This window comes from Protopterus annectens, chromosome 3.part1 (assembly GCF_019279795.1).
Source record: "Protopterus annectens isolate FY-2018-M chromosome 3.part1, PAN1.0, whole genome shotgun sequence".
Classification (NCBI taxonomy): domain Eukaryota; kingdom Metazoa; phylum Chordata; order Ceratodontiformes; family Protopteridae; genus Protopterus; species Protopterus annectens.
In genome coordinates, this window is record NC_056732.1 from 1,010,253,716 (window position 1) to 1,010,272,676 (window position 18,961).

Genomic DNA, 18,961 nt, shown 5'->3' on the forward strand with positions numbered 1-18,961 from the left:
ACTATCATGAACTCTTAAGCAACCAGAATGCATCAAGCTATTTCTTTCAATGCCAAATGGACTGATTACAGATATTCTGCCCAGTGTTACAAGCAGGGATACAAAAGTTCTGGTTCGTTATTTATTATGAATGTTCAGTCTATAATAGAATTCTGTGAATCCTTCTGTGTGTTCAACACTTCATGTTTGATGATGCTTGAAAGCATCCAAAAGAATTGCACAAGACAGATATCTGGGATTAAGCAGATGGTACACAGGAGGAGACCTGGACCATTGATTCTACAGGGTGCAGACTACTAGGAGGGGACTTATAGTTTACACATGCCTTTGAAATTAAATTATGGCTGCTACACAGGGCATTCATTGTATTAATCAGAACGTTCTTACTAGGAATAAGAATGTAATACAGGAGTTATCTTTAGGAAGCACATTATCTAAATGTGTCTTTTTTTCATCATATGACTGGGAGGTTGTGGTGCTGAGAGTTTAGAGGTTTTAAAATATGAAGCATGAAACACAAATGAAACTTATAAAAAATAATAAAGCATGAAGAACAGCTCACAGGAACAGACTACACTTCAATATGAGCGCTTTTGTCAGCCTAAAACCATCTGACTTCTTCAGATTAACTGAGCATAAAACATCATGAAGAAGTCAGATGGTTTTACGCCAACAAAAGCACTCATATTAAAGTGTAGTCTGTTCCTGTGAACTGGTCTTCATGCTTTATTAGGTTTTAAAATATCTGACTCTTGGTTCAATTATTATTTACTATTTATTTATTTATTTCAGTTTGATGACCGGGGAGGTCCACTGGGCTCAGGAGCCCATTTTCAGTGGAGACCCGGGGAGAAAAGCTCCACATTACAAAAATACAAAAGATAAAACAAAAGATAAAAATTAACATAATACAAAAGATAATGTAAAATATGAAAGATAAAAATTAACAAGATTCAAAGGTACAGATACAGAAGTATGCAACAGTCAGTCTAAATGGTATGAATACTAGTAGATTGCGATACAAAGACAATAAGAGGTATGGTGTTTACATAACAAAAGAGTCATATATTAATATGGATGGTTAAGGTTACATAGAGTCTGACTCTAGTTATGGCAGAGTGGTAGAACAAGCAGAAATGTTAGGGAGGGGAATAAAGGGAGAGCAAACTATTTACAATAATTACATATATACAGTAAGTAAATCAGGAACAAAGTTGATGGCAGTAGGAAATAGTATAGCAATACAGTTAGTGTGAACTGTGAAGAGGCTAGGTGGGGAAAGTGCAGTTGCACTTCCACTTAGAAAACAGGTAGGAATGGAGAAGAGTTTTGAAGTTGTCAGGATTTTCTGTCATTCTTAAAGGAGGAGGGAGAGAGTTCCACTTTTTGGCTAAAGAAAAAGATAGTAGGTGCTGCCCGGCAGGTCGCTTTGGATTGTGGACAGTGAGTAGGTTTAGGTGAGGAGATCTAAGTGGCCTGTTAGGGGTATATGGTTGTAGGATGTTGGATAGTGGAGGACATTTAGAAGGGTTAAATAATAGCCTGTGGGCAGTGGTAAGTTGGAGGTAGTCTAGAAGGTTGGAAAGTTCTAGCCAGTTTAGTGAATGGAGGGCAGAGCAATGATGGGAGGAGTGTTTGGCTTTGATGGCGAATTTTGAAATTTTATTGCAACAGCTTTCCATTTTTGAGGAGATGGAGATGGAGATGGTTCAAAATATCATCTATGCTCTATGGTCAATAATTCAGCAAACTTACATTGCCTGCATAGGCCCTGAATTTAGATTTCACACTGCTGACCACTGATCAATTGATGAGGGCCGGCCTTACCAGATTTGAAGCCCATCAGCTGATTCACCTCTCAAACTCTACCACCCCAACTTTCACTCTTCCTGCTGGCTTCCTGGACTTAAGACTAGGTATCAGCACTAGCTGCCATTGCTGTGTACTAAAAATAAAACAATGTGCTTATTTACTAGCTTATATTTTGTCATAAAATATGTTAAAATGGAAGTAAACCAATGGACTTCTAGGTTATTCTGTTCCCAACACCTCCTATAGCTCTTCTTTCATGATCTGCTTACCATGGCCAGGCACACTGAAAGGGGCCTGTTTGAAGGGTCACAGACGCCCTATGTTTACATGCTGCTTCAAAAGGTGGGTGCACCCTGGCTTACAAGTATAAATATGTCCCCAGCCCCTTACAGTACTGCCCAGATTTCCTGAACAATGGTAGGAAATAGATGCATACTTTCCACTGGTATCTTCCACACAGTTTTTTCTCTCTTTTCTCTCGCTCTCATCCCTTCTTTCCCTCATATGACTTGTGCCTTACTCTCCCTTCACCTATTATGCCCAACTGTACATACTGCAAATAATTTGTATATTACTTTCTCCATAGAAGCAGTAAACTATGTGATGTTATGACAGCATATCGCTACTCCTTTTACCTGTTTTAATGACTAAATTATTGTATCATACCTACTTACAACTGTGTTCACTTATGACACGTTATCCTGAAGTACCTGTCTGCACTCAGTCATACATTATCACTGTTGCAGAGATGGTGATTAAAGTTTGTTTCTTTGGTTATATTTCTGCTGAGCCTGAAATGATCTAGGTGGGTTGGTGTGCTACCTTGGTTAAACTCTAAATAAATAATATCTTTGTAAGCTAAGGACTCTGCACACTCCAGCAACTTTCAGATCTGCTGTAGAAAACTGCAGCTGCTAAATGTCAGACTAGCCATTATCTCAATACATGACAAAAAGTGTTGCCTGCTCCACTAACTAGACTTGCAAATACTATAGGAGCAAGACTATCAGCAGGAAAATGCCTTGAACTTAGCTGTTGTATCTCTCAGACAAATGCATGTAAGGCACAATGACCTTGTTATAGCCTACTGCGAGGCCCTATTGGGCCAAATAAGTCCAAATGGGCTAAGGCCGGCCCTGCATGTGCTTTTTGGTATAAACTGTGAACAAGGTCAGCCCACTATGCTGTTCCATGAAAATCCAACAGGCAAAGAATTTAATAGTCAGTGGCAATCACTGTCAGTCATACAAACATTGCCTGCTAATTTGTTTTCGGAACTACATGTGGACAGCAAAAATGGTTTCATAGGGGACACAGATATCTGTAATATGAAAGAATCTGACCAGAACTGAACAGGATAAGGATTAAAATGAGCCATTTGCCTAAATAATGAAAATTTAATACCTGCAGCAGTTCTTGAGAGAGAGTGTGTGTGTGTGTGATATGTGAATGCACAAACACCATTTCCAGTTTGAAGACAGCATATCCTCACACTGCATCATACTTTCCAGAACATCTCAGTATGATACTTAGCACTCAAAATATACCTGTGCAACAACTGGAATTAGAAGTTATGTACTCACCATAACGTTCCATCTGAGTAGGTGACTTCATTCGGATGCAACCTGTGGGTATCGGATCCGACCTCGGATCCGAGCCGGCAATTCAAAAGCTTAGGCTCCGAGCTCCTAGCTCCTCCCTCTTACCCATAACCCCTTGCCAAGCCCTGACTGACCTCAGATTGAGTTTGCCTCAAAATACTGACAACAGTACACTAAAACAGCATAAATACTCGCTCTATAAAGGTCAGGGGGATGGAGGGGGGGATGGTTGCATCCGAATGAAGTCACCTACTCAGATGGAACGTTATGGTGAGTACATAACTTCTAAATCTGAAGTAGGCAGACTTCATTCGTCTGCAACCTGTGGGACAGAGTACCTAGCTACCTGAATCTTGGGCGGCCGTCATGGAAGGATGTTCCGGAGCACCGCTGAGCCAAAGGATGCTCTTCCTCTAGAAACAACATCCACCTTGTAATGAGAAATAAAAGTATGAGGCGAGGCCCAAGTAGCTGCAGCAGATATCATCCAATGATACTCGGGACCTAAAGGCGGCTGACGTGGAAACTGCCCTAGTAGAATGAGCCGTAACCCTCTGAGGAGCAGGTCTGCCTGAAGTGTCATATGCCTGCAAAATACAATTAGCAATCCACTTAGATAGTGTGACTTTAGATACTGCTTTACCCAGAGCAAATTTAGCAAAGGAGACAAACAGCTGATCTGATTTCCTGTGGCCAGCTGTTCTGTTAATATAAAAACGTAATTGTCTATGAACATCCAAGGAATGCAATTTGTATTCTCCTTTGTTTGAGTACTTGGGAAAAAACACAGGTAAATTGATTGACTGGTTAATATTGGATTCAGAAGAGACCTTCGGAAGAAAAGAAGGATTGGTCCTGAGGCACATCCTTATCAGGGAAGAAAGAAAGGTAAGGCGGTTTGACGCACAGAGCCTGAAGCTCAGACACTCTTCTGGCTGAAGTGATAGCTACCAGGAAGGCAGTCTTCCAGGAAAGGTACTTTAAATCAGTAGAAGCTGCAGGCTCGAAGGGAGGAGCAGTAAGGGCTTGCAGGACTAAAGACAAGTCCCAGGGTGGTACAACCTCCTTGACTGGAGGCCTCAACAAAAAAACTCCTTTGAGAAATGTTTTGCATAATTTGCGTCATAAGGGAGCTGTGTCATGACCAATGTGATAATGCGAGATAGCTGCCAATTGTACCTTAATCGTGGAAGAACTAGCCCCTTGATGAAAGAGGTCTGTTAGAAAATCCAGCACCGCTGACATAGGTGCCGAAAAAGGATCCAAAGTTCTCTGTACTGCCCATATAGAGAATCTCTTCCATTTACTCCGATAAACCTGCCTGGTGGAAGGTTTATGAGCTGCCACTAAAATGGCCTTGACCGGTGATGAGATACCGGGAGTCCTAATTAAGGATGGAACTGGAGCAGCCAAGCTGTCAACTTCAGGGTCCGCAGATTGGGAACTGACATTCCCAGAGGGTGAGAGATGAGATCGAATTGGATCCAGAATCCATGGTGGATTGATTTTGTGAGACCATACGAAGGGAACCAAGGTTGTCGAGGCCAGAATGGGGCAATGAGAATCATTCTGCTCCCCAAACTGTTGGCTTTCTGCAGAAGCCTCTGCATCAGAGGAAGTGGAGGGTAGGCATAAAGGAGACCGGGAGGCCAAGCATGCACCAGAGCATCTCGGGAACTCCCTGGTGGGGAAGCAGAGCGAAGAAATTGTCGCATTTGGCGTTTGAGGGAGAGGCAAAAGATCGCAACAGGGTTGCCCCAAACGGCAAAAATCTTCTTCGCTACTTGAGGATTGAGAGACCACTCGTGTGGAGAAAGGATGGTGCGACTGAGCTTGTCCGCAAGGATGTTGGACTTTCCCGGAATGTGCGTTGCTACCAGAAAGCGTTTGGTGGAAATTGCCCATTCCCAGACTCTCATGGCCTCTCGACAAAGGGGTAAGACCTGGTTCCTCCCTGTTTGTTGATATACCAGACTACCGACATGTTGTCTGTCTGAATCGCAATAGTCCCTGAAGGAAGAACGTGGTGAAGTGCTTGCAACGCTAGGAGCACCACCCTCATTTCCAGGACATTTATATGCAATGACGTCTCTGTGGGATTCCACGTGCCTTGGACAATCTTTCCCGCAGAATGCCCCCCCCAACCGAGGCAAGAAGCGTCCGTGGTCACTGTGGCTCGGGGAATGCAGTGCAAAAAGGTCTCCCTGCCAGGGGCTCCGGAGAAAGAAGCCACCAAAGAAGGGAGTCCCTGCACGCTCTGCTGACCGCAATCGGAGCGTTTAGAGAAGAACAAAGAGGGGACCACTGAACTTGAAGGGTCCATTGAAGAACCCGCATGCGTAAACGGGCATGAATGAGAAGCGGAATAGCTGCCGCCATAGAACCTAGGGCCCTCAGGACCGAAGCTGCAGTTGGAGATGGTTGCAGGATCGCTGTCACATGACACTTCAGGCTGGCAATACGGTCTGGGGTGAGGAAGGCTCGCATTGATCTGGTGTTTAGTCTTCCTCCTATGAAATCTATAACTTGTGTGGAGTAGAGTAAAGATTTCTCCCAGTTGATCGTGATGCCCAGCCTTGGTGCTAGTTGAAGAAAGTAATCCCTGGCTGAGCACAGAAGATGCCTTGATGATGCCGTCAGGAGCCAGTCGTCCAGGTACGGAAAGACCTGTAATCCCTGGAGCCTCAGGTGGGCCGCTACCACCGCTAGCACCTTGGTAAACACCCTGGGGGCTGAGGTGAGACCAAAGGGGAGGACCCTGAACTGATAATGACTGGCTCCCAGCCGGAAGCGAAGAAACCTCCTGGATCGTCTGTCCATCCGAATGTGGTAGTACGCGTCCTTGAGGTCTATGGAGCACATCCAGTTGTTCTCCCTCAAGAGGGGAAGTATAGATTGCAGGGTGACCATCCGGAACTTTTGCTTGGTTACTGACAGGTTCAGCTGGGAAAGGTCTAAGATTGGTCTTAAGTCCCCCGTCTTCTTTGGCACCAAAAAGAACCTGGAGTAAAACCCTAATCCGGTTTGATCTCGGGGGACACGCTGGATGGCTCTTTTTTGTAGCAGCTGTTCGATTTCGACAGCTGCCGCCTCCCTTTGGTCGGGTGGAACATCTGGGAGGCTGCGAGATTTGGGAACCTTGAATAGGGGAATTGAATATCCTCTGGATATGACTCGAAGCACCCAACTGTCTGTTGTTATGGACTCCCAAGAAGTCAGGTGCCTCGAAAACCGCCCTCCCGACTGCCTCCAGAGAAGGACAGCCGGGCAACCCTTCAGGGCTGCTGCGTGGGTCTATCAGAGAAAGGTTCTCTGGACCCAAAGTTGCCAGGAGCCCCTGCCTCTAGGCGACCTCCCGTCCTCCTCTGCCACGGAAGGACTGGTTGTCCGGAGCAGGTTGGGACTGCTGCGACTTCCGGAACCACATCTTCTTCTGTCCCTTTTGGTTCTTAGAGAAGGACCTCTGGGGAGCTGAGAAGCGGACTCCGACGGCAGACAGCATCTTCCCGTCCTTTTCGCTCTGGACTAATGTCTCGCGAACAGTCTTGCCAAACAAGGCAGAACCATCAAAGGGGCATTCGAAGGTCGCCTTGAAGGGCTCTGCAAAATCACAATGGCGGAGCCAGGCCTGTCGCCTCATGACTAGGCCTGCTCCGCTGGCTCTAGCTCCCTCAGTAGCATGAGAAAGTAGCCACATAGATGTATTGGAAACTGATCTGAGAGTGGCCATTCGGATGGAGTAAACCTGTTTATCCTCACTCGAGATGGACTCGGGGAGATGCAGCGTATTCTTTAATCAGATCCCGCTGCATCCTAATGACATGTGCCATGTAGTTCAGCTCTCAAGGAGAAGGTTGCTGAACTAAAACTCGCTTCCCAATGCGATCCATCGAGCGGGACTCCTTGCCGGAGGATGCATGGAGGGACTCTCCTGGGCCAATTCCCTCTTCGTGGCTGCAGCCATCATCATGGCATCTACTGGGGACCCTTACTCCAGTGGGTGCGGTCCGACGGAGGGACAGAATGCGGTCCGGGCGCTTAGGGATAGGCTCAATGGTGTCCGGATCCTTCCACGCCCTGATGGAAATAAGATCCACCAGGGGTCAGCAGGAGGGGACACCCAAGAGGTAGAAGGGCCCGCCTCGAATGCCTCCAAGAACACAGACTCGTCCGAAGAAGCCTTGGGGCAGACCACCCCGATCCTTAACATCTCCATGATGTCTCCAAATGAGGCGTCCTCAGGGGGTGACCTAGGGGAGCCTTCCCTTCATCCAAGTCTGTGTCTTCAGTGGCGGACTCAGGGAGTCCATGTGCCTCCTCTTGCACTTACGCTTCCGAGGTACTTCATCGGGGGGGCTGTCCGAGGAGTACTCTTCAGCAGTTGGATGTTCCAAGGGAACCACTTGGGGCATCGAGGCGGGCTGTCCCTGGGACCGGCTGGTGGGGGCCTGGCCCAACTGCAATGGAGTGCGGGATGGAGCCATGGCAGGGACCGGGGGTCCGGATGTCCTCGGCAGTGCCCTTTCCACAACGTCGAAAGCCGAGGGGGAGCCAGCTTCTCTAAGCCCCGAGAGCCGACCCCCACTCGGATCCGATGCACGGATCGGAGTCGGAGCCGAAACCGTCGGATCCGAGAGGCCGGTGTGCTCCGACCTGGACGGAGCCGAAGACACACCAGCTCCCTCGGATCCGAGGCTCGGCCCTCGGCTCCGAGAGGTCGGGTCCGGCACCAAGCACTCAAGGGATGGGGCGGATCCGAGGTGCGCCGACCCATCGGATCCGACCCATCCGGATCCAAATCTGCCCGGCGCCGACAGCTCCGAACCCGTGGTATGGGTCGGAGAAGGAGCCAAGGGGCGAAAAAGGGGTCAAGCCCCTCCCGGATGGGGGGGGGGGCTAGGAGCACTCCCATTTGCATTTGGGCCTGGATGAATTTCCTCATCATCCGGTCCATATCAGCTTCACTCATAGAAAATGTTGACCTAGTGGAGGCCACCGGCGGACCTAGAGAGCCTCGGAGACCTCCTGGAAGGGCTAGCCTCCTCCTCCTCGGGTCCAGGAGAGAACCGAGGGGAGTGGAGCCGAGGAGGAGGAAAGCTAGAAGGCACAGGGGAGGCCCGCTTAGATGGAGGAGCCGAACTGGAAGTTTCGGCTCTTAAGCGTGGTGCCTCTCCTGTGCCTCTCCTTCTGTCTTTCCTTAGAGGATTCCTTCCTCCGGCAACTTAGAGGGAGGTTGAGTCCCAGCCGGAGGGAGAACTCACAGCAACAGGTTGCTGAGTGGAAGGGGCAGAGGCCGGCGGTATCTGGAGGTAAAAGACCGCCAGCACCAACTCGACCTCCGCTCCCTCAAAGCCCGGGGGTTGAACCCTGCACAAATGGTACAACCAGATGACAGGTGTTCAACCCCAAGCATTCTTGACCGAGTGTGGCCATCCGCTGGGGACAGCTTATGGCCACACTGCACATTTTCGAGAACACAGCCTTATGGGCTTCAGACATCGCAACCCTAAGGCCTAACACAGAACACACACAAACAAACTACATAAAACCCGAGAAAATTAAATAAAAGAGAGAGGAAAGCCTAAACACACTCAACACTAACTATATCAAGAAAGAAAATAAAGATTTCTAAAACTTTTTAGTCAAAAAATTAGTTCTTATCTTCACCAATGCCAGGAGCTCTGGAATTCCGTAGCTACTTGAAAAGCGGCAAACGAAATCTGGGGTCAGTCAGGGCTTGGCAAGGGGTTATGGGTAAGAGGGAGGAGCTAGGAGCTCGGAGCCTAAGCTTTTGAATTGCCGGCTCGGATCCGAGGTCGGATCCGATACCCACAGGTTGCAGACGAATGAAGTCTGCCTACTTCAGATCTAAGGGTTTATTCCGTGAATTTGCAGCTTTCAAATGGCTTACATCCTGAGATACGAGTGTCTGAAAACTTACCTAAATCATACCAGTCTTAATTCTAGACAACTGCTGCACTTGAATTGTATCAACAGAAGTCACAGTTTTCTTTACTAAATGCTTTATTGCAAAGTCCATTTCAGGACATCCTCTCCTCCTATTCTTTAAAATGGCCAGACTTTTAAATAACTATGCTGACTGAAAAATGTGAATACAATGTTTAATTACTTGACAGCTGACTTACTGACATGACTTATTTGCTTAATGTCTGCAATAATGCTTGACACTTTGAATCTCTCCTAATCTAGGTCCCCATACCTTCTCTTTCGTCATGTGGCTCAGTTTACAGTTAAAACAACAAAACAAGTAAAATGATCTATGTAACCACATTCTTCTCATAAGAGCCTTCTTTGGTCCGAGTACCTGAAGCATCAAATCAGACGAGGAGTACGGAGAAGATTACTGCCTTCATAACATTCTTTTATATATGCATTAAGTACGACTTCAGAAGTTCCAGTGATAGTAGTAACTATGGATGTCAAGAACCTTTTCACATGTATTCCCAATGATCTGGGGCTTCAAGCTATTAGAGAGATCCTTGTCACTAATTCAGTTTACAGTATTAATAGACAAATATTGATCAATTTCTTACTTGAACTGATACTTAACAACAATGTTTTCTTGTATCAGGACCAATTATTTTTGCAAAAGTGGGGGTAGCCATGGGCACCCCCTGCGCAAATAGTTATGCCAACCTTGTAGTCCATAACTGGGAGCATAATCATCTGTTTAAACATGTAGGTTTTAGTAAGATAAGAATGTACAAGAGGTTTGTTGACGACGTTCTTTTTTTGTGGGAGGGTACAGAAGTGGAATGTCTGAATTTCATCAAAGAATTAGAAGCTACTACTACTTTTTTAAGGTTCACAGCTGAAATATCACCACACCGTGCACATTTTTTAGATTTAACATTGGAATTGAATGGCAATAAGATTGACACTTCCCTATATAGGAAACCCACCTGGAGGAACACACTTTTACGTTTTGAAAGTATGCACCCTAGGTTCACTTTCAGAGGGGATGTATTGAGTCAAATGTATAGAATATGCAGAATATGTAGTGACAGGAACGCCTTTTGTTCAGAACTTAATAAGTTAGAAGTTTTGTTTAAAGAAAGAGGTTATCCGTCTAAGTTAATAAATGAATGCAAACAGGAAGTTATCTTGAAAATGATGAATAGGCAAGACAAAGCTGATTCTGATAGGAATTTTCCTTCAGTTCATACATTAAACAATAAGTTTACTGATAAATTGATTTACGTCACTAAATAATAAAATCATTATCAGGAATTGGAATGTCTTGACTATGGACCAGTTTACCAGAACAATCGTGGGCGATCATCCCAGGTTTTGTTATAAGACCTGTCATAATTTGAAACAATTATTATGTTTAGAAAAAGTTCCCTATTCACAGAACAGAAGCAGTGAATCACATGGAACCTTTCCATGTGGACGATGCCATATGTGTCCATATATATCCAACAACGTTAGTTTTTCACATCCTGAAAGATTTTTTACTTTTGCACCAAGCTTTTATAGTGATTGCAATAGTACAAATCTAGTCCATTTAGCAACGTGTGATCTATGTGAAGCCTTTTATGTAGGCCTCACGAAGAGGAGACTTCGTGACAGGATTTACAATCACTGTTACGATATTAAGAAAGGACATGAAAGCAATGCCCTAGCTAAGCATACAGTTGAACACAAAACACATAGGTTTAGCTTTAGGGTTTTGGAGTTGTTGGCCATCAATAATAGGGAAGGTGATAACATGAACCAGTTGGCCATCAGGGAACTCAAATGGATATTTACATTAAAAGCTCATATATACCCCTGGTATTAATCAGTTCGTATCTGTTAAACCGGTTCTTAACAACAGGAAGTTGTAAGTTTAACATATATCCTACAATACCTGGATAGACGTTTTTTACGTCTCAAGTTTTTTCATCTTCTTTCATATGTAACTTGAGACAGTAATAGTTCAGATTCATTATCATTATCAATGACACAGTTCTTGTACCAGTTCACACTTTTTAGTTTGTTTATATATAAGTAAGGGATTTGTTGCTAGTTTTCTAGTTTTACATAAGTTCTGTGCGTCTCTCTAACACACATTTTGGCTAAATACTTATATATTCTAAAGTTATATTTGTATAGGCTTTTTCTCCAGGGTTTAAGTCTGATATGTTCAGTTCATGATTCTTTTCAAACTGATGTTTTTCTTAAGGCCAAAATGGTAATACAGCCATTGGCCATAAATTTCCATCACTCATGTTTGAATAACAGTTAGACCCAGCCTTTTGTCTGAATCTTTGGTTGATGTCTAATTGTTTCTGCTTAGGTTTCTATAGCAGATTGAATGTTTCTACGGACTATGACACTGAAACCAGTCACACACTGTATTTTATGGCACTGTTTGAACCTTTTTCTGACTGTGGTTAAAATAGTTTTTAAAATAGAATATAGAATAGATTTTTCGGTCAGCAATTTTGTTGGCTTCCAGTGTTGTTTATTTAGTCACTACATGTATCATTTGAGAAGCAGAAACAGATAATGCCTCTGCAATGCCATTTATATGGTAATCAGTTGACCACTGCCCTGTTATATATATTTTTTGCTAGCGTTTTTGCTCATTTTAGTAACTTCTATACCAACTTGACATTTTTTGTCGCATTTGAGTCTGCTTTTGTTATATCTTAGATCTGACATTATCTCTCTATTTTTATTGCATATAGAGACACTGCTTCCTTTTTTATATGTTTTTACATTAATGTTTTTCATATATAGAACTTCCAACTGGACTGTTTTTTATTAAGTGATGTAACTTTTATAGGTTTGGTCACAGATGATTGTTAGACTGTTCGTATGTTTTTATGCATACGTTTTGTCCGGTTCTTATATAAGAACTCGAAGCTAAGGTATCTGTTAGTTCTGTCATTGTAACGTTCTGTCATTGATACATTCAGGCAAGTGATTTTTGCGCTTTAGAAGGGCTGAATGTTATTTAAGTCCGTTCCATGGGCGTTTGTCCATGGAGATAGAATAGATTTTTTTGATAAATAGGCTCTGCTTTTTATCTTACCCCTTAGCGCCCTTTTTTCCTGACATCACAGCTAGATTGCTTATGTCAGTGAGTATCAACGTAAATAATAAAGTTTTGATATTCATGGATGTTCATGATGTCGTGTCCGCAAAGAGTCGTCTGTATAAACAGGCTGGTATTTATGTGACTCATTAATGTCTCATGCAGTATATGAATTACAGGTGAGCAAGCTGTTTTTAACAGTTGTGATATATAAAAAAAATTTTTTTGTCTCACTGGATCGTTTTTATATATGCTGGGTCACTTTTGATCGCAGGATGGTTTCCTGCATAGCATCTATATGTTTATGCTATACTGACTATGTTTTTAAGATGAAACTCGTCGCGACCTTTGATCAGTTTGGAGATCATAATCAGGGTTCCTTTTTGAACCGGAACATGATTTGATTATGTTTTGCTTTATACGTAATGCTTTCGTAGTGTTACGGAGAGTTTTGTGATAATTGCTTGAATTATCAAAATATTGTCTGTTTATTCAGTAACACAAGGATATTTTTTTTTGATTTGTTTATCTTGGTAACGGCAATTATGCTTTTGTATAATGTTTTAGTTTTAGTTTTTAATACTGTCTCTTTAAACAGTGTATTGAGGGAATTCTAATGAGTTAGTGATTATCTCATTATTGTTTAATTTCATGGTTTGAGCGCCAAAACACTTTGTATATAAGCTTGTTGGTTTTATAGTTTTTTACACCTGAAGAAGCGTAGTATATCTACGTGAAAGCGCTTGTGTTCCTGGTTCCAATAAAGAAGACTTTACACTTTTCGTGTGGTGACTCCTGTTGATTTTGTATTACTAATTCTTTTATATATGCATTAAGTACGACTTCAGAAGTTCCAGTGATTGATGAGATATCCAAAATACAAGTTTCATAGGCATTCTCACCTCTTAGACCACCTCTTCTCTTCTGAAGTCGGTTGAGTTTCTTCTGCTGCTCTCTTAACATGGCCTGTTGTTGAATCTCTAGTGTTTCATCATTGTTTGGAGGGTCTGGATAAGCTTGTCTCATTTCTTCCCGTGTTTCTGTATCATTACAGAGCATAAGCACAGTAAAAAAAATATATAAATAAAATAATGTTATCTATTAAAATACGTTTAAGACGAGATTAGTCTGTAAAAGTAGTCAGCTACTATATTTTATAAAAAACATCCAATATGTTCTTTTTTATCTACATGGCAAGTAAGGACAATTCTTATACAGACTACAGGGAATCCATTATTTCCTTAAATATTTTATTTTTTTTTAAATGTCAGTGCAGCAAATGACATTTTTTAAAAGGATATTAGTGCATATGTAGACACCTTCAAGCTTAATTGCTTGAGAATAACCCAAGATGACAGACACCATCAAAACATATGAATTACACGAAAAATGTAAAACAAACAGTGAAGATAAACTACAAAAAAAACAGAAGATTCGAAGAAAGAATTCACAAAATTCACATCACTCACCTCAACACCTTTGTTACCATAGAAGGTCCAACTGTGCAATGGTAGTTAACATTAGATGTTCAAAACATCACTGCTAAGGGGTATCAGTTAATTGGGGATAAGCAAAATGTGAATGTTGTTAAGAGCTTTTCAGCATCTAGACAATAAAGACCCATTAAAGGGCAGCTTGTATATTAAGAAAAGTGCGATGCACAACCCACGTTTTCCTCTTTTGATGATATGAAAGAAACAGAACTACTATAGCAACAAACATTCTCCAGAAGACTATGCACAACTGCACTTCTTTACTGCAGAAGCCTAAGAAGCTCACTACAGTAACACAAAGTCACAACACGATAAAATACTGAGTGTAGTCATTTCATTCTTCTCTCATCCAGTCACACAGGTAAGAACATCAAGAGATGGCCAGCCCAGTCAGCCAGCATCATGAATGGAAGGTGAGCACTTCAATATATATAGAAACTGGACAGCTCTTCTTTCTCAGTCATAATGAAATCTCAGAATTGATATACAAGTTCCAGAATGTGGGCTGGATATGGATGAAGTACAGGGGAACATGAGCCTGCAAAACTATTATTTTTTTTGTTACTGCAGATCAGCAATCAGTTGGTGTTCAAGTTGAGATTGGTTTCTCAGGTTGATGGTTTGCCAACATATGGACCCTGCTAAAAACTTAAACTCAATCTGACATTGAAAGAGTTGACAAAGAACCAACTGTAGTTCTAGCACTATATAAAAGCTAGTTCTTTAAGGAGAATTCAGTGTAAAAGTAAACTAAGATTTGGCCTATATCAACCTTTTGAGTGTCATTTCTTGGCTATAAATTATAAAAGCAGTGACTTCTTTCATTGTACAGGGCAGCAAGGGTCTTGTTCTAGAATGCTCAGATTTAGGTTGGTCTGTGGATCACTTACATAGCCTTTGTGCTAAGTTATCTTTAGGTGTTCAAGAAAAAATGCATGCAGTAAACAAACCACCTCCTTACATGTGACTAAATAAAAAAAAATAAAGTGTGAAGTACTATACATACATACATATATGCACATGAACAAGTCTTGTTATAAGGTTCATGAAGATAAGATTTGGTTCATTATAATCCTGTATATCTATCTATCTATATATATATATATATATATATATATATATATATATATATATATATATTTATTCCTTTTTCCCATGGAAGCAGCTGTTTCACTATTGTTGCAACTAAAAGTACTACATAACTGCAGTTTATAGATGAATATCCAAAGATTCTAGCTAGAAACGTTTACATGAAAATGTCAAAATGTCTTACAGATACAACACTGAATTGATGATAACCATTACGTGACCATTAGTATATGCAGTTTGTGTGGCCATATACTATTTTTCACAGAAAGAAACACTGTAAATGTCCAGAACACTTCTGTACTGACTTACCATTGCATCAGAAATACACATCAGATATAATTGTATAAAAAAAATCCTTCAGGGTAGAACAATGGTGTTAAATGTAGTGTGTGTCCGAGTGTCATGGCATATTCATCCAAAGTTTACAAAGAAGCTTAGAAAGGGTAACCAAGATTGCCTTTTTCCCTACTTGTGCACATTCATTTCACTATAGCAATTTATTCACATCATATTAGGACTGTGTGAATCACTTCACTTCATAGTGCAGAGTGTTAAGACCACAGTCCAAATCTTATCTGCACTGTGTATTACATCAGAAGTAAAAATCATACATGTGAAAGTCATAAAAAAATATCCACGATTAAGACTTCTGTTGTATATGGAAACAAGCTACCATTAAAGCTCCCTGAGGTAATCATGATAATACAAGCAAGACAAATTTGGTTTTCAGATGCATTCAGGTCCCTTATTATTACTGGAAAGATGTCACCATTACCAAAGCAGCCCAGCCACCTTAACTGAAATTTTTGTAAATCCTTAAGGGTGAAATTACCATCTCTGGTACAGTGTGAACCTAAGCATCTTAACAATGTTCTGAAACTCTTCCTAAGAATTGTTACAGGGTGTATGAAATACTACCTCCTATACAAAGACATGCATAGTTGTTTTCCACTAGAAGCTGGTGTATGGCTTCTTTTCAGGGAAGAGAATGTCATACATGGTAAAAACATACTTTTATTAAGCTTGTGTTGTACTGGAACATAATTCTCCAGAACAGTGATCTGTTCTGTCATTGGAAATAAGCTGCACCCAATACTCCATGCAGTGATCACAGTAATATGACCAGGGCAAATTCAGTGCTGAGATACATTTAAGTCCTTAAGAGCAGAATAGCTGTCTTGGGTACATTTTGTATCTGAATGTCAAGCTGCAGTGGCGGCTGGCAACTTCAAATCAAAGGGGGGCTGCAGGAGACAGCTGAATGGGTGGGGTCAATGAGAAGGGGTGTGGCCAACTCAAAAGGGGAGGAGCCATGCTCAAAACCACAAAAACTAACTTTAATTAAATACGCTGCCCTGGGTACCAAACCGTCATTATGAGACAAATCAAAAGTGTAGAAGAAAAAAAAAATATTTCAATGCATTGGCTGCATGACGGCTTACTTAATATCTAGATGGAAACAAAAAGGTTGTGAGGCATGAAAAAAAATTACTTTTTAAATACATTACTGGAATGCCAGTCAAAATCAAGTACAAGAAAAACAAGCGGCACTCGACTCAAACCACTTCTACTTGCACTGCAGTTCTAATTATAATTTATATTCAGCTTTATTAAAGTACCAAGTAGCATGCTGAAAGTAGCAATCTCTGTGATACCCCCACTTGTAAAAATGCTTCTTATCCAGAAAAGACCTGCTGCCTGACAACTATCTACTTGTTTCATGGGGAAAACATGATCAAAGTAAAAAATGAAAAGCAAACAAGAAACAAGTTCAAGATACATTGCTTAAAGGATTACTGTACAGGTTATGGACCACACATGATATATTGGCATTCTGTTTAGTTTACGGGTAAAGCCTGCAGAGATGACTGGAAGTCTCCAACAAGTGTAATGAGCTTCTTAAAATAATGTAATCCTGTCCTTTATTATAAATACTGTCACATGCTTTTCAATACCCAAGGCTTATACATTATCTAGTTATGTAAGTATTCTCTGCATGACAACAATAGAAAGGCTTTCAATGTTGGCAATTCTTTAACAGTATGCTTATTAAAGCTTACTTGCACCATACGATCTCAGACAAGCTTACCTGATGGTCATTAAAGCATTGCTAAACACAGAGCAACAGGCACTTTGAGTAATAATAAGCATAAATCAACAGTACAAAAATATGACAGAAATCAGACCGTTGTACAAAATCAAGGGCAGATGAAAAGCCACTGTAGTACTTGTGGCTACCTTGGATGGGGGGATACTCTGCACATTTACACTGCATAACTGCTCCTTGCCTTGCTTGGACACATCCAGAGTCACTACATGTGGGAGTGGGGTGCAACAAGTATGTCACAATTTGAAATGTCTCTGGCTGACTGTGATAGCCCTGACACATTTGTCATACCTCTCAACCTCAGAGCAAGAAATCTGGACAAAGCCATACATAGAAGTGGGACAAAAGCCCAAAAATAAGAACAGATTTTAAATATTGCTATTATAAACTTAGAAAAATAATAGAATAGTAGGTCTTGCATTAGTATGAATTTTATGAAGGGTATGAAATCTGAAACCCAAATGTCTGTCATTATTTTCTAACATCAGTCTTTAATGATTTGCCACTAATTTGCCAAAAAAAACACAATTTTATGGAAAATGGACCAAAATGTAAAGCAAAAATATAAAATATCCACACAATACAGCTGGGAACCTGTCAAAGAAGGGACACTTTTTAATATTAGTACTGCTAACTTGAGCAGCTGACAAAATAAAAGAATCTACATGCATTTCTGAAATAAATGTAATCTATAACCCTGATTATTACAGTTATTTCTTAAATGTAAACCTTCCATGTTTTCTTCCAAAATTGCTATTTTGCGGAGGGATTATTAGGGGAAGAGCAACATTCTGAGCCAAAATCAGGGACAGTTGAGAGGTTTGGCTATGCCTAATTCTATAAAGCAATGTATTGGCATGCACAGCCGGCCTTAGGCATAGGCGAACTAGGCGACCACCTAGGGCGCTGTACAGGACGGCCTCGTAAAGGGCGCAATTTGTGTTTATTTATTTTAATTAATTTACTGTTCTTATTATACGAACACATAATAACAAAGTAAATTAATTAAAATAAATAAACCATAGGGTGCCGGAATCATAGGGAGAGGAGGGGGAAGCGAGCGCCCCTCTCACTTTTATACCTGCAGGTTTGGCCAGGACTTTAAGAATGAACAAAAAAAAAAAAAACTTCACTCCATGGTAGTGGAGTCATCGCCTTTAAGGAGGAACATGCATGCATCACATCCACGTACGCCAACGTGGATGTAAACACGTTCTACAGCTGCATGCAGAAATTAAACAAGCAGTTTTAGAGAAGGGTTAAGCCATGTGTACGCATGTGGCTTCAGATTAAAAAGAAGTTAAGTGTATGTGTGTGTCTGTGTAGTTTAAACTGGGGTTCTGTGTGCCAGAGAAAGTGGCTGTGTGTGTGTGTGTGTGTGTGTGTGTGTGTGTGTGTGTGTGTGTGTGTGTGTGTGTATGTGTGTGTGTGTGCCTTAAGTGAAGGTTCACGCATCAGAGCTAACCTGGTTAAAAATAAATAAATGAATTCCTGCACTTCTCCTGAATTATTAATGTTTTACTAATATGTGTTGCCACTGCTAAGTAACTTATTTCTGCACTGATGCCCAGATTACTAAATGTATAACAATCTGAAACATCTTATCAAAGAGAGTGAACTAATCTCTGTACTGATGCCTGCCTTACTTAACCTATAACAATTGGCAAATCGTATGATTTCTAGTCAATTATTTACTGCACTGGTTCTCATTTTAACAATATGTAACAATCTGTGGCACTTTTTCTGTGCTAGTTAGATAATTATTGTACTATTGTGTAAATTACCAGTGTATGAATGTTACTTAGCTGAATGC

General features: G+C 41.5%; 1 protein-coding gene across 1 annotated transcript in view; it reads right to left on the reverse strand.

The window, feature by feature from the left end:
- Positions 1–18,961, reverse strand: part of CSPP1 (centrosome and spindle pole associated protein 1) — a 2,775,649-nt gene that overhangs the window by 498,510 nt on the left and 2,258,178 nt on the right. The window contains exon 21 of the mRNA XM_044066267.1: positions 13,362–13,505. Coding sequence (XP_043922202.1) covers positions 13,362–13,505 — 144 coding nt within the window. The remainder of the gene's footprint in view (positions 1–13,361; positions 13,506–18,961) is intronic.